Genomic DNA, 13,155 nt, shown 5'->3' with positions numbered 1-13,155 from the left:
ACAGCTTATTTTACCACTTCAGCACTTCATCACCTTATTCTGCTACATGTCCAGACCTAAAGTCTAAATTTGTTTGCTTTTCTCCTTTACAATTTCTGAAAGCACAATTGTTATCACAGATCTGCCCTGCAAAGAATTAAACTACCAGACATCATCAACAATGAAATCAGTTCCTAGGTTTTATTTTAAAAACAAATTGTTTTATTTTTTAAAAAAGCTCTAAATTTGTGGGGATGCTCAGTTTCCTTGCCTTGTTTTCTGCCTGTCTCTTTTAATTTTCTTCTCCTTGGGACACTGCCTTCATACGTTAGGGGCTTGCCCTAAAAAAATAAATATCACAGCTTCTTTAAATAGAGGGATTCTGAGCCAGAACTTGCATACTTCTTCCTTAAGCTTGTATGTAGTGTGGTTTGTAACCATTCCACTTCCATTTGTGTGCAGAGTTCCTCATGGCACTAGAGCTGCTGTGCAGAAGCCTGTTCTCCCATGTTTATAATTCCTTACCCAGATTGAGATGAAAGTACTGAAATTGGGTTAGGACTGATGTACAGTAAATGCAACACAATCACAACTGAATTGGTTTCGATTTTATGGCATACAAGAGCTGTCAGACCTTGTTGTTGCTCTAAACCACCAAGATTCCTTATTTTTACCAATATTTGTGCCACACAAATCTGTTCCGTTACTGAACTGTTTTTACAAATGGTAGGTGCTCTTGCCCACCTACTTTATGGCAAACACAATATACTTAAATGTGCAATTTTAAATTTCAGTGTTATTTAAATGCAAATAACAGCTGTAATGGCTTATAGCATTTGATTACTGCACAGCAGCCTGTTTTGTAGCAAATTCTCTCTGTGAGGAAGTGAAGTATTTGAATGCATGCCTGTTCTTTCTGTCAGGAAACTAGCATCCCCACTAAAAGTATCTTAGAGCTCAGAGGGAAAAGTCCACAGTACTTAAGTTTTACAATCACAGTCACAGCACCAAGATTGTCCAGACAAATAGAAAGGAGTTACTGAAGGGAAGGCCTCTGGCCAGAATTCCACACAAAGTCTTTCAGAAGATCTGCTTTGGAGACCGGACAGGATAAAATCACTGGTGAAAAAGTTAAACCTTAGTTCTCGTTCCTGCAACAGCAATGGGTTAGCTTGAGGTCAGTAAGCAGGTATCTCAAAGCAACTCCAGGGCTGAAGCTCGGGTAGAACATCTATGTATGCAGAAAGTCCCACGTTCAGTTCCTGGTGTATCCAGGTAGGGCTGTGAAAGATTCCTGCCTGAATCATGGAGAGCCACTGCCAGTCAGTGTAGACAGTACTGAGTTAGATGGACTAACTTTATGACTCTGTATAAGGCAGCTTCCTATGGAGTTAACCACCCAATGAAAATCCCAGTTCTATAAGCAACCATAGAGAGAAAAGGCTGGGTATATAAATGTATTATTATAAGAGTGCATGAGAACCAGGTTATTTATCACCACCTCTGGCTTTTGTATCATTTCTCCATAGCACAGTAACTTGACTGCCTATATGAGTGGTTACTGAGTGGAGAAAAACATCTCCCAATCGCATACCACAGGTTTTATATAGTGGTTGTTAGCATTCTGTTCTCTTTCCTACCTAGGCAGCTTGGGGATTTTAAGACCAAAGGCAGCTGGCGTCCACCAGGACAGGTTGCTTTCAAATTATATGTCCTTTCCCCCTCCCCACACAAAAAAATTTGGGCCCACATACAAAGAAGAAGCATAGGCATGTAAGGAAAGGATTGGGGATCTTTCCAAGATAGCCAGGCAACACGACCATTGATAATGTGACCCCTTTCTGCCTGTTTCCATTCCGTGTCAACGAGTTTACTATTTAGCGCATAACAAGCAGCACCAATAAATATCTAGAAATAAGAGGATGGGATAGTTCCCTCCTCCTTTTCACTTTATTTAAGTCCCTACTTAAGCAAGTGAAAGCTGTCCTCAAAACAGAGCACCAGTTTTTAAAATCGTGCAGGTCTATTCCCAAGAGCTAGAAAACGAGAGCCCCCATAAGCAGAGGCTGTTAATAAGACCCTGTTATCACCGGTGAGTAAAATGTCTCAATGAAGAAGAGAGTTTGGCCCCTCGGGGGAGGGGGAATCAGACATAACTCCCTTATGTGCAAGGTCGGCACATGATGCAATGAGGTTCAAGCACAGAGGTAGAAATTTTCAGCAAGGAGAAAGATGGCTCCTTTCGTCTTAAAAGATTGCAGGTACCACCCTAATCCCAGAAACCCCCAAGGCAGAAATTAGTTTATCCCCAGAGTGAGGGAGTGGTGATGAACTTTTGTACAATGTACAAGAGGGTTAAAATTACTTCTTTTTCCTTGAGGGCAGGAATAGTCATGTATTCCAAGGCCTAACATGTGGAAGACTTGTCTATGTCAGTCTTCCTAAATGAAAGCCATTGGGAACTGTCAAGTATCACACAAGCCAAATTGCATTGTCCCACAGCAGAGGAGTGCTATAGGCAAAATGAAACAAATAACATGTGGTCATGCTGAAAATACGATTTGCCCCACAAAGGCGCAGGTGTGGCTGAATGCACTGAGACACCATATTTTAAAAGGAACCTGCTGATGAAACAGGCGCCCTTTCCTGAGAAAGGCAGCTCCTGCTGATTTATTTGTCCTTAAAATGGTTTTCATCTTTTGTTCAGTAAAATGGTGCCCTAGAGCAGCTAGCATGCCTATAGCACCCTGAGCAACTGTGCTAAAGAGAGGCACAGATTTTTGAATGGCCAAAGTTGTTCTGGGCTGTACCACCTTCAGCCTGCAAGTGGGAGTGCACATTACTAAATGCTCTAGCATACATACACATATATACATATGTATTTGCGGTATACATAAAATTGGATGTGTCAAGAAGGTAGACTAGAACCCTTGATGCTTACCTCTAGCTTGCCACATGAACGAAATTTTGAATGAGTAAGCATCTGATCATGTGAGTTCCCACCTGCAGTTTGAAGTGGTAGAGCCTGTGAGCAGAACTAAGCCTAACTTAGCACCAGCAATAGCGCTCCTTTCTCTTTGTTCAGCATTGGCATTATGGCTGGGTGGCTCTCCACTGCATGGAGGAGGAGCCCAACATAGGATATGAAGAACCTGGACAGCTTACAATATGTTTTTCCAGGCATTCCAAGTGGGTGCTGTCCTCTCTCTGCTCTCCTATAGGCAGTGGTGGTAGGAGGCACCTCAGAAAAGAGAAAAAACCCACAGGTCAGAGAGCAAAAAACCAAAAACTTGATCATGACTGAGAAACTGAACCTGACGTGAAATATATAATCTGGAATGTGCAGTTAGGCAGTTAAACAACAAGCCTCTTCCATCTTGATTTCTATAAATAGAAGCAAAAGAGGTGAGGGGTCTGTAGCCACAGCACATTAAGTTGTCATTAGAAGGAACCTACAGAATAAATAGGAATGATTTGGGGGTTATGGGGATGGGGTGGAAGAAAAGGATTTGGAATAGTTTGTAAGAACTTGGGGAAAAGGATTAAAAAATGATGCTGCCATCATTTTGGCCCAATAGGTGGTTTGACTAGTGCTGCAGCATTCATTATGTTGTGTACTTATGTGTGTCTAGCTGCTCTGTAACGACAGAATATCTAACAATATTAAAAGTTTTCATGATTAAAGTAGTACATGAAGGGAAGTGATTTAAGGCAAGAGCAGCTCAGATATTGCCACAGAAGACAGCCTGACTAATTAGGATGGGAAAATTAGGCTGCTTCACATTACCATTGAGGTGTAGCTACTGCCAAGACTCCAAACTATATGGGCACCACCTCACCACACAGCCACTAGGGTGATGCAGTGGACTACATATTTTAGACAACTTTGAACCATGCCAGGGCAATACTTTAATGGGTGCAGCTGGTTTAAACCAATGGCCACTGCTTCACTCAAAAAATCAGCATTACTGTACTCCACTGAGTTCCCAGGAGAGACCAGATCATTGGCTAATTAAATGGGCCTTAATCTGGTTGAGATTGGCAGAGATAAAAGTGGACAAGGGGAACTAAAACAGGCACAGGTCAAAATCCCTAGGTTTGCCATGGACAATGAACTTTCCAGGGAAGGGTCAGACTAGGTAGGTTATTCAGGACAACTGCTCAGAAAGTTACAGTGCCCTGAGGTAGGGAGCTGGGTCAGATGCACAAATGCTGTCTCCTAAGGGGCCTGGGTTTGGGCGACTGGGCCAATCTGAAAATCGGAGACATGTAAAAGGGAAAGTAACTACAGCGGGGTGGGTACCTAAGCTGAACTGGCATGGAATACGAGGTGGGGTAACTGCAGAGGGGCACTGGCATGGGCGTGGACCCCCTCAGCTCTGCGCGGTGACGGCCAGTGTGTTGACATAGCCGTGGGGCCCCATGTCGTTCTCGGAGATGCAGTGGCTGAGCTGGCCGGCCCCGACCCCGGCGGAGGGGGCTGGCGCATTCTTGCCGTTGCCCGCCAGCCCGCCGGCGGAGTGCAGGAGGCAGCAGGTCTCCAGGGCCTCCAGGCCCCGGCAGGCCAGGAAGAAGAGGTTCTTGAGCATGAAGATGGAGAGGGGCTGCTGGTAGCGCACCAGCAGGAGGCAGCGCAGCGCCAGCAGGGGCGCGTCCAGGAGCCCGGCGGGCAGCAGCCAGTGCAAGGCCAGGCGGGCGGCGCCGGGGGCCCGCGGGGCGCTCAGCTCGTACAGCCACAGCACCGGCGAGGCCAGGCACAGGAAGTAGACGGCGATGAGCACGTAGCGGAGCGGCAGCGGCAGCGGCAAGGCCGGCCGGCCGGGCTGCAGGAGCAGCAGCTCCAGGAGAGTGAAGCTGTCCAGCAGGTCCAAGCACGTGGCCAGGAAAGCGGCGGCGGCGCGGTGCTGCGGCGGCGGCTGGGGCGGCAGGAGGAGCTGGCCGGAGCCGGAGCCGCCCTCGGCGCCGATGGCCCGCAGGAGACAATAGAGGAGCGGGGCCGAGAGCGCCAGCGTGATCCGGAAGCCCGTGGCGCCCAGCGGCAGGCGCAGCTCCACCAGCTCCAGGATGGACGTGCCCAGGATGAGCGCCGCCTTGGGCGTGAAGGCGATGGCGTAGATCAGCCAGGCCAAGTGGGCGTAGGCGAAGTCCCCGCCCCGCGGAGCGCCCCCTGCCTTCCCGCCCGACGCAGCGCAGGCGCCTCGGCCGCCGTGGGGCGGGTGGCCCAGCAGCGGGTGCAAGGGCGGCGGCGGCGGCGGCGGCGGGTGTCCCCCTCCGACGCCGGACGGGCGCTCCCGGCGACGAGCGCGGCTGTTGCGGCAGAAGAAGATGCTCCAGCCGGCGGCCAGCACCAGGTCGGTGGCGATCCAGCTGCACCAGTACAGGTCGGTGACGGCGATCAGGTAGAGGTCCAGCAGCGCGCCCTGGCCCAGCAGCAGCACCAGGGACAGCGCCTTGTAGCCCCAGCGAGACCCGCCCGAGCCCCCCGCCCACAGCAGCCCCGCGGCCGCGCTCGCCGCCGCCGCCGCCCCGGGCCCGGCGGCCGGAGCCCCGTACAGCTCGGCGGCTGTCATGCTGCAGCCCGACGTGGAGGTGCTGCTGGACCCCGGGGAGGCGCAGGCGGCGGGCGGGGCGGGCGGCGAGGCGGGCTCCTGAACCGGCACGAGGGGCTTGGCTTCCTCCTCCTCTTCGCCCTCTTCCTCCTCCTCGTCCTCACTGCTGCGGCCCCCGCTGCTGCTGCTGCTCCTGCTGCGAGTGCGGGTGGAGGCCGAGCTGGACACGGAGCCTCGCCTGCCCCTCCGGGTGCCGCCGCTCGAGCTGCTGGTGCTGCTGATGCCGCCGCCCAGGAAAAGGGGCTGCAGGTCCGCGGCGGGGGGAGGCGGCGGGGGAGCCTGAAAGGAGCCCGAGGAGGAGGAGACCGAGCGCTGGTTGGAGACGACTCGGTGCATGGTCGTCGTCCTCCCCGCCCCCCACCCGCGCCCCACAGAGATGGGCGGGCGGGCCACAGCCCTCCCGGCCGGGCACCCGGCGAGTAACCCGCCCGGCACGATCCAGCCCCGGGGAGCGCCGAGCGATGGGGATGGTCGGGATGGTGGTGATGGGCGAAAGGGAGGAGGAGGAGGGCGGTGGGCAGGCTCTGAGCGAAAGCCGAGACCCGGCCTGGATCTTCCCTTTCCCCGTCGTCGGAATCAGTAGAAACCCGGAGCGGATCCTGCCGTGGACGAGAGAGAGAGAAGCGGGGAATCCGGGAGTGGATCCAATCGCAGAGACGGACGCTTGATGGAAGAAAGGAGAGAAACCCCTAAAGCAGATGCTGCGCGGAGAAAGGCAGGTGAAGGAGGGGCGGGTTTGGGGATGCGGACAAAGACAGAGATGCAAGGCGAGAGGCTGCCAAAAGAAAGAGCCAGCGCGCGCGCCTCCTGGCTGATGCTCTTCTCCAGAAGCGCCTGCCAAGGCAGCGGAGGGACGGGGGCGCGGATTGCTTGCGAGCCAGGAGGATACCTGGGAGCGGCAGCTGCTTTTGTTGCCCACCCCCTCGCAGCGAGCTTCATGGCAACTGGGTGGGCGGCCTGATGCAGCAGCAAATGAGTCACTTGCCTCAGGAAGGGGGAAGCTGTCGCCTAGGGGGGAAAGCTCGTGCCACAATGCGCCTCGGAGGCTGCAAAGGGAGGGTGGCTCGGGAACTGGTTTTCTTAACTACCTACTTAAGCACCAGGCATAAATGATGGAAAGAGCAGGGTGGGCATTGAATGTTTACAGTTGAAGCGGGCTTTTATAATTGGAAAAGTAGCATTCCCTTTGCTTGGTATTATTTTTATACTAATGAACATGCTTTTTTCCCCCTATCCCATTATGGCTCAGAGCAGCTTACAAAGATTCCAAGAGTTAGACGTTACTAAAAATATGTTGCCTTTTGAAGATCACTAAACATGAGCCCTGACAGACCTCAGAAGGCCATTTCAAGGACGGGGCAGGAGTGGTGGTACCAAGGTTAATAATTCAATCCAGAATAATAGGGTGTCATTTGTATGTATATTACGTTTATATCCCACCTTAAGTTCTATCATGGACCTGTGTGGGAGGGTGTCTCCTGTCCAAGCACTGACCACATCAGGAGTGACTTAGCTTTAGCATATTTCGTGATCATACACTTTCCAACCTGGCATGAGTACTTTTTTGCAGCATAAAACACTTTTAGCCTTACTTTGCAACACATACACAAGGCAGGCCAGCATCTATGCATAAGACATAATACCAGCAACTTCACAAATCCAAGACAATCTCCAGTTAAAAGGAAGCCTACTTTTTCCATATTGAGTTTTAAATCTGGGGCAGGTGGGGAATTCAAAGCTGTGACATCACACCTGCAGGCTGAGGTTGGCTCCAACTGACTTAGTAGCTTGGCTCTATGAATACTGCTGCAACAGTCTTCAAGTTAGGACAGTGCAAAAGGAGCCCAACAGGAATAAAAAGAAATGATTTTTTAAAGGGACAATCTGCTAAGCTTCAGAAAAGCAGGAAAAGGCTGCATGGGGGGGGGGAACCATGATATAAATATTAGATTTATTGTTATGTACACTTTTATGCTTGGCCGCAATATATTGTCCTCTTAAATAAATATTTGCCTCTTTTTTTATCCGTTTGGTGTCCTTGGTGCAATTCCTTCACGAGGCATAACATCCTTAAGTCCTTAGGTATCCATCAGAAACTTCAGAACAGACACTTTGCAACAGGAGGAGCTGAAGCAGAGGTAGTGACAGCTCAGTAGATGCTTGTCAAATGGAGCCATAGAGGAGGAAACCAAGTGAGCCTCTGCCGCTTTCAGGGTAAACAGGAAACCCTGTACTTTTATAGCATTAACATAGAAATGAGTTTTTAATCCTCTCTTTGTAGAAGCTCTGCTATTATCTATTTGTCTGGAATTTCCTATGGCTTTAATTTGCCCATTTCCTTGATTCTAGTTAATACGTGTTAAGTCTAAATACCTAGCATTCATGGGACATAGGAAAGTGTCTTATGCTAGTTGGACTAGAGATATGAAGGCCCAACAAAAAAACTGTAACAATCCTGTTTTTCTCCATTTTCCCCAAGCTTTTTTCTGAGCCTTCACATCTTAGATTATGCATCCGTCTAGATCAATCTGTCTGCTCTATCAATGTCTCTCAGGCTTCAGGCAGGGACATCCCAAGCCCTACCTGCTGATGCCATGGATTGAACCTAGTATCTTCTGCTTGCAAAGCAGGAGCCACAGCCTTTCCTATATTTCAAGATCTCAGACCACAGCTGAAATGACATGCACTTAACTTGGGATTAAGGCCTACTAAATTTAGTGGGACCCAATTCTGTGTTCATCATGATTGGTATTTCAAATACTTCAGGGCTGAGCCCCCGTCAGTAGAAACAAAACAGGTCCTAGGCCTCTGTCCAGCACTGTCAGGATTGCATGCTTAGCCAGCACACATGAATCAAATTACAGTACAAGCAACTCCCTGTTTACACACATACAAGTCACCCGTGACTGTGCATACACACTGCACTCTTGCTACAAACCTGGAAGTAGCAATTAAAGGGGGGCAAAGGCCCCCCAAAGAGTGTGAAAACAGCAAAAATGGTGCGAAAACAGCAGTCCCACAAGCCTTTTCAAGTGCAATCCCTGGAGGGTTTGCATGGAGCTTTGACGTCTGTGAAGAGCTGGAGTTTGAGAAAGGAGGTTTGGAGAGAGTCTGGTAAGTGCTGCTGGTTTTAAAAAGGGGTTTCCAAGGGTTTTCTGAGGTTTGGAGGATGTTTTCAGGCTTTCTCAATATACACAATTTCACTTACGCGCACGGTGCCTTGGAACATGTAAATGGGGAGTTGCCTGTAAATCACAAGGCTTCCCTTACCATTTGGCAAAGCCCACTGATATTATTGTACTAACATCCCTCAGCCCATCAAAGACACATCTGGTGTTTGTTGGTGGTGGTAATAGAGAATAAAATTCATAATGAAGTCAAGATGATGGTAGTTTTAAAAGGGATTTTAAATCAGTTGGACTTAAACTACATGCATTTAAATGCTACTTCAAGAAACAGGGGGCAAAGGACTGTTTTGTCCCCCAAATCAGTAAGAAAAGTCTGTCCCTTACTGCACAGATTGCAAGAAGGAAGAAATAAAGAAGCCTGGAGAGCGTCTGAGGGTGGAAGGATGCTTAAAATAAAGCACAGGAGTGAAGAGCCTTAATTATGTCTTGCAGGGGCTGTCATGAGTCAACAGCTGCAGCAGGGAAAGACAGGAGGAGGATAAGTCGGTTTTATGCTGTGGCTTTTTTTATTTTAAAAAAGTGCAAATTGCTCCTTGAATGGGAGAGGATGGATGACTTATACTTGAGGTGCTAAGCAGCTTAGCAAACTCAAATTAACATGCCAAGATGCTGAAAATGAGGGATCAAGTTAATTCAGCTGATTCTCTCTCACCTCAATTACTGTAAGACAGTTCTCTCTGATCTTTCATTTGCCCATCTCCAACCTCTTATTCCTACTTTGCATCCCATGGCTCATTGGTTAATCTGCATCTCATTTCAGAACTCTCACATCCCTTCCAGCTTCTCTTCACTGGCTCCCTTTACCATGTGAACATAGGAAGCTAAACGAGCAATGTTTTCCATGTGGGGAGCAATGTATCCTTACCTAACTAGCACCAAAGAACAGGTCAGATATTAGAGATCCGTGACCTGCACACCAGGTGTACTGAACTAGGTAGACCTGCCCTCTGAGAAACTCAAAAGATCTTCCCTGCTGTTTTTCCCGTGAATAATCCTGCTTTCTTTTCACCCCACATCTGAAACCTTCAATTTATCCCCTAGTTCCTTTCATCCCCTCCAGCTTCTAGTTAATTGCATGGTTGCCACAATTAACTTGACACACACCACTGCATTTCTCAAAACAATGGATAAAGTACCAAGACTAACTCCGCCTCCCACCCAGAAAATAATGGGTACCGTATTTTTTGCACCATAACACTCACTTTTTTCCTCCTAGAAAGTAAGGGGAAATGTCTGTGCGTGTTATGGAGTGAATGCCTAAGGATGGCGGGGGGATCTGCTGCAGTCGTGAGCAGAGGATCCATGGTTCCCCTTCCTTCCCTCCTCCGTGGCTCGCTTTGAAACAGCAAAGCGGGAGAAGAGCTGCTGAGTGGGGAGGAGAGAGGGACAGAGAGCCTGCTTGCTTTAAAGGAGCAAAGCAGGAGAGGAGAGGAGCCTTCTCCTCTTATACCCCTCTTCTGCATTATTAACAGCATCCTTCTCCACACACCCCATGCGTGTTCCTTGTCCCTTGAATGCTTTTCCTTCCCTCCCCACTTAAAATGTGGTTACAAAGCACGGATCCACATGGATCCTCAGGATTTTTGCACTGGGTCACCCCAAATTCACCATCAGATCACATAGCATGTCCATGGCTACAGCTTGCACCAAAAAAATCACGCACCCACTGTTGCCTGGGGCCGCAGTGGTGCAAAAATGTGGTTACAAAGCATGGATCCACATGGATCCTCAGGATTTTTGCATTGGGCTACCCCAAACTCACCGTCAGATCACATGTCTGTGGCCACAGCATGAACCACAAAAATCATACATCCACTGTTTCGTTTAGAATATTTTTTTTTCTTGTTTCCCTCCTCTAAAAACTATGTGCGTGTTATGGTCAGGTGCGTGTTATAGAGCGAAAAATACGGTATTTATAACACTTTGTAGGACGCTTAGCTCGTGCTCCTTGGAACATAAGATGATGCCTTATACTGCCAGGTCAATGGTGCATCTAGCTCAGGACTTGTCTACACTGACCAGCAGTGGATCTCCAGAGTTGCAAAGCGGATGCTCTGCTACTGAACTACAGCTCTTCCCCTTGACAACTCCGGTTCTGAGCCACATTATGCAGCACTGGATATGTAGTGTGGTATACAGTAGAGGGACTACAAATCAGATGCAAATCTCTGCTCAGACATAAAGGTTACTGACAGACCTTGAGCCAGTTACCATCCCTCATCCTTGCCTACCTCACAGTGATGTTGCAAGGATAAAAGGGGGCAGACCATCGGCTGTTGAAGGAGGAAGAAGAAGAGAGGATATACCGTATTTTTTGCACCATAACACTCACTTTTTTCCTCCTAGAAAGTAAGGGGAAATGTCTGTGCGTGTTATGCAGGGAATGCCTACGGGTGGCATGCCTACGGATTTTCCTCCTCTAAAAACTACGTGCGTGTTATGGTCGGGTGCGTGTTATAGAGCGAAAAATATGGTAATTAAATAAAACTATGAAGATTTTTGTAAAACTCGGAGCATTTTAAAAGAAGAAAAGTATATTTGCTTGAAGCTTGCCATAGTATAAACTTAATTAGAAGCCGGTACTTCCTAAATACAGGATACTGTGTTTCACTTTGTCTACTCCTAGATTTGTTCACACTTGTTTGCTATATATTTCATTTGGATGTCATTTTTGTATTTAATACAAGGCATGTCTTAATTATTATTTATTTTAGCATTTGCATTTTGTTATACAAATCCATTTTTTAATAAAAAAGGTAATGATTTTTTATTTTAAAAAAGATACTCGGTAATTCACTGAAAAAAGAAGTACAGTCAACGGAACCAACTGTTTGGCTTTCACTGCAGTTGGCAAGAAAGTATTTGAGACTGACATTTTCCCCTTAAAATGAAAACCATCCATGTGCTAAAGCCAACCAATCTCCAGAAAGCACAAATGGTTCAACTGGAAAGTAGTATAGGAGAAGCAGGAATTGGAGCCCAACCCTACCCCTGCAACAGAGTCATCATCATTACAAAGTTATTTAAAACAGAGGCAAACAATTATATTAATATAAGAAAATAAGGTTATTGCTCACGCTACAAAGTAGTAGTAATCTGTCCTACAGAAAAAGGGAACTTAGAATTATGTCCAGATTCATAAGAGGAATAGGACCAACTTGCTATTTACCCACTAACATCACCAATTACTGTGGTACAAAAATCTACGATTGCCTCTTCTGCATTTGCACATGGGACATGGGGATGTTTCCAGGATGCGGCTTACACAAAGGGTGGCCTGGAAATTCTTCATTAAAGAGGTTTGGAGACATACATAGCACAGGTTCAAAACTCTGGGAAATTTGCAGCCCTCTAGGTGTTTTTGGACTCCCATGAGCCTAGCCAGCATGGGTAGAGATGATGGATGTTGATGTCAACAACAACTGGCAGGCCACAGGTTCCTCAGCCCAGCTGTACACAGAGAAACATGCTTCTGCATTAGCATCTTCTGCTGAAGCATGCACATCTCTGCAACAATATACAGGCAAGGCCGCATGCATGTCTGGACCCAGGCTAATGATTTCTAAGAAACGAACAGCCCTGGGGCAGGGTGCTAAAACACCATATGAAATTAATGCAAGGGAAAGATCTGTTTGGAGAGGATCAAGATTGCTATTTCTGTGAGAAGGTGGTAGAGGGAAACACAGCAACAAATCACAAATCACAGTCTTGCCCTTGACAGTTTGTGAAAGCTAAAGCCATTTCTTTTACAACTAGGTAAAACTCCCCCGCCCCTTCTCTTCTCCAATTTTCATTATCTGGTATCCCAAACTCTGCACACCAGAGTCCATTCTGGTTCAGGTCAAGGACCATTGTTTGCAGTCAGAACTCTGCCTACCAAAGGCATGGAACACTCACAGGAATAGTAAAAGGGGTAGTGCCTAAGTAAATATTTATATTTCAGGGACAACTAGTCAAAGGTTGTGAAATAGCCAGGAGAGTGAGATTTAGTCATTACTGCAACTATCTTGCTTCTATTTCTATTCCTGCTCTGGTAAGAGGGTCTGTTCCTCCAGGCATATCATGCGCCATAAATCAACACAGACACACATTTAATATTTTGAACTTTTCAAGCACCTTCAGGCGCATCTGGAACAGAAGCAAGAGCCAAAAACTGTAGCAGACCTCATGATGCTGGGTCACAATTATTTAGATAGGATTGGGTGGAAAGATTTAAGACGCACTGGCCTTTGGCAGAGGAGCCCATTTCACCACAAAATTGGGATTACACAGTAGTTGTAGATATAGGAAAGAGAATGGAAGCTGCACAGATGTGAAACAGGTGGGGCAAGTTAGTGACCCTTTCGGCCTTCTCCATGGCAACCTTTCCCAACCTGTCC

General features: G+C 47.7%; 1 protein-coding gene across 1 annotated transcript; it reads right to left on the bottom strand.

Moving 5' to 3' along the window:
- Positions 1–156: 156 nt before the first annotated feature.
- On the bottom strand, positions 157–9,960 carry TMEM121B (transmembrane protein 121B). Its single transcript, XM_080971623.1, has one exon. It carries the CDS (start codon positions 5,922–5,924, stop codon positions 4,353–4,355), a length of 1,572 nt encoding a protein of 523 aa, XP_080827749.1. The 5' UTR covers positions 5,925–9,960; the 3' UTR covers positions 157–4,352.
- Positions 9,961–13,155: the final 3,195 nt, after the last annotated feature.

This window comes from Podarcis pityusensis (genome assembly GCF_964106645.2).
Source record: "Podarcis pityusensis genome assembly, chromosome: 10".
Lineage (NCBI taxonomy): Eukaryota > Metazoa > Chordata > Lepidosauria > Squamata > Lacertidae > Podarcis > Podarcis pityusensis.
Note: the sequence above shows the minus strand (reverse complement) of the source record. Positions and strands in the feature narration are given on the sequence as shown.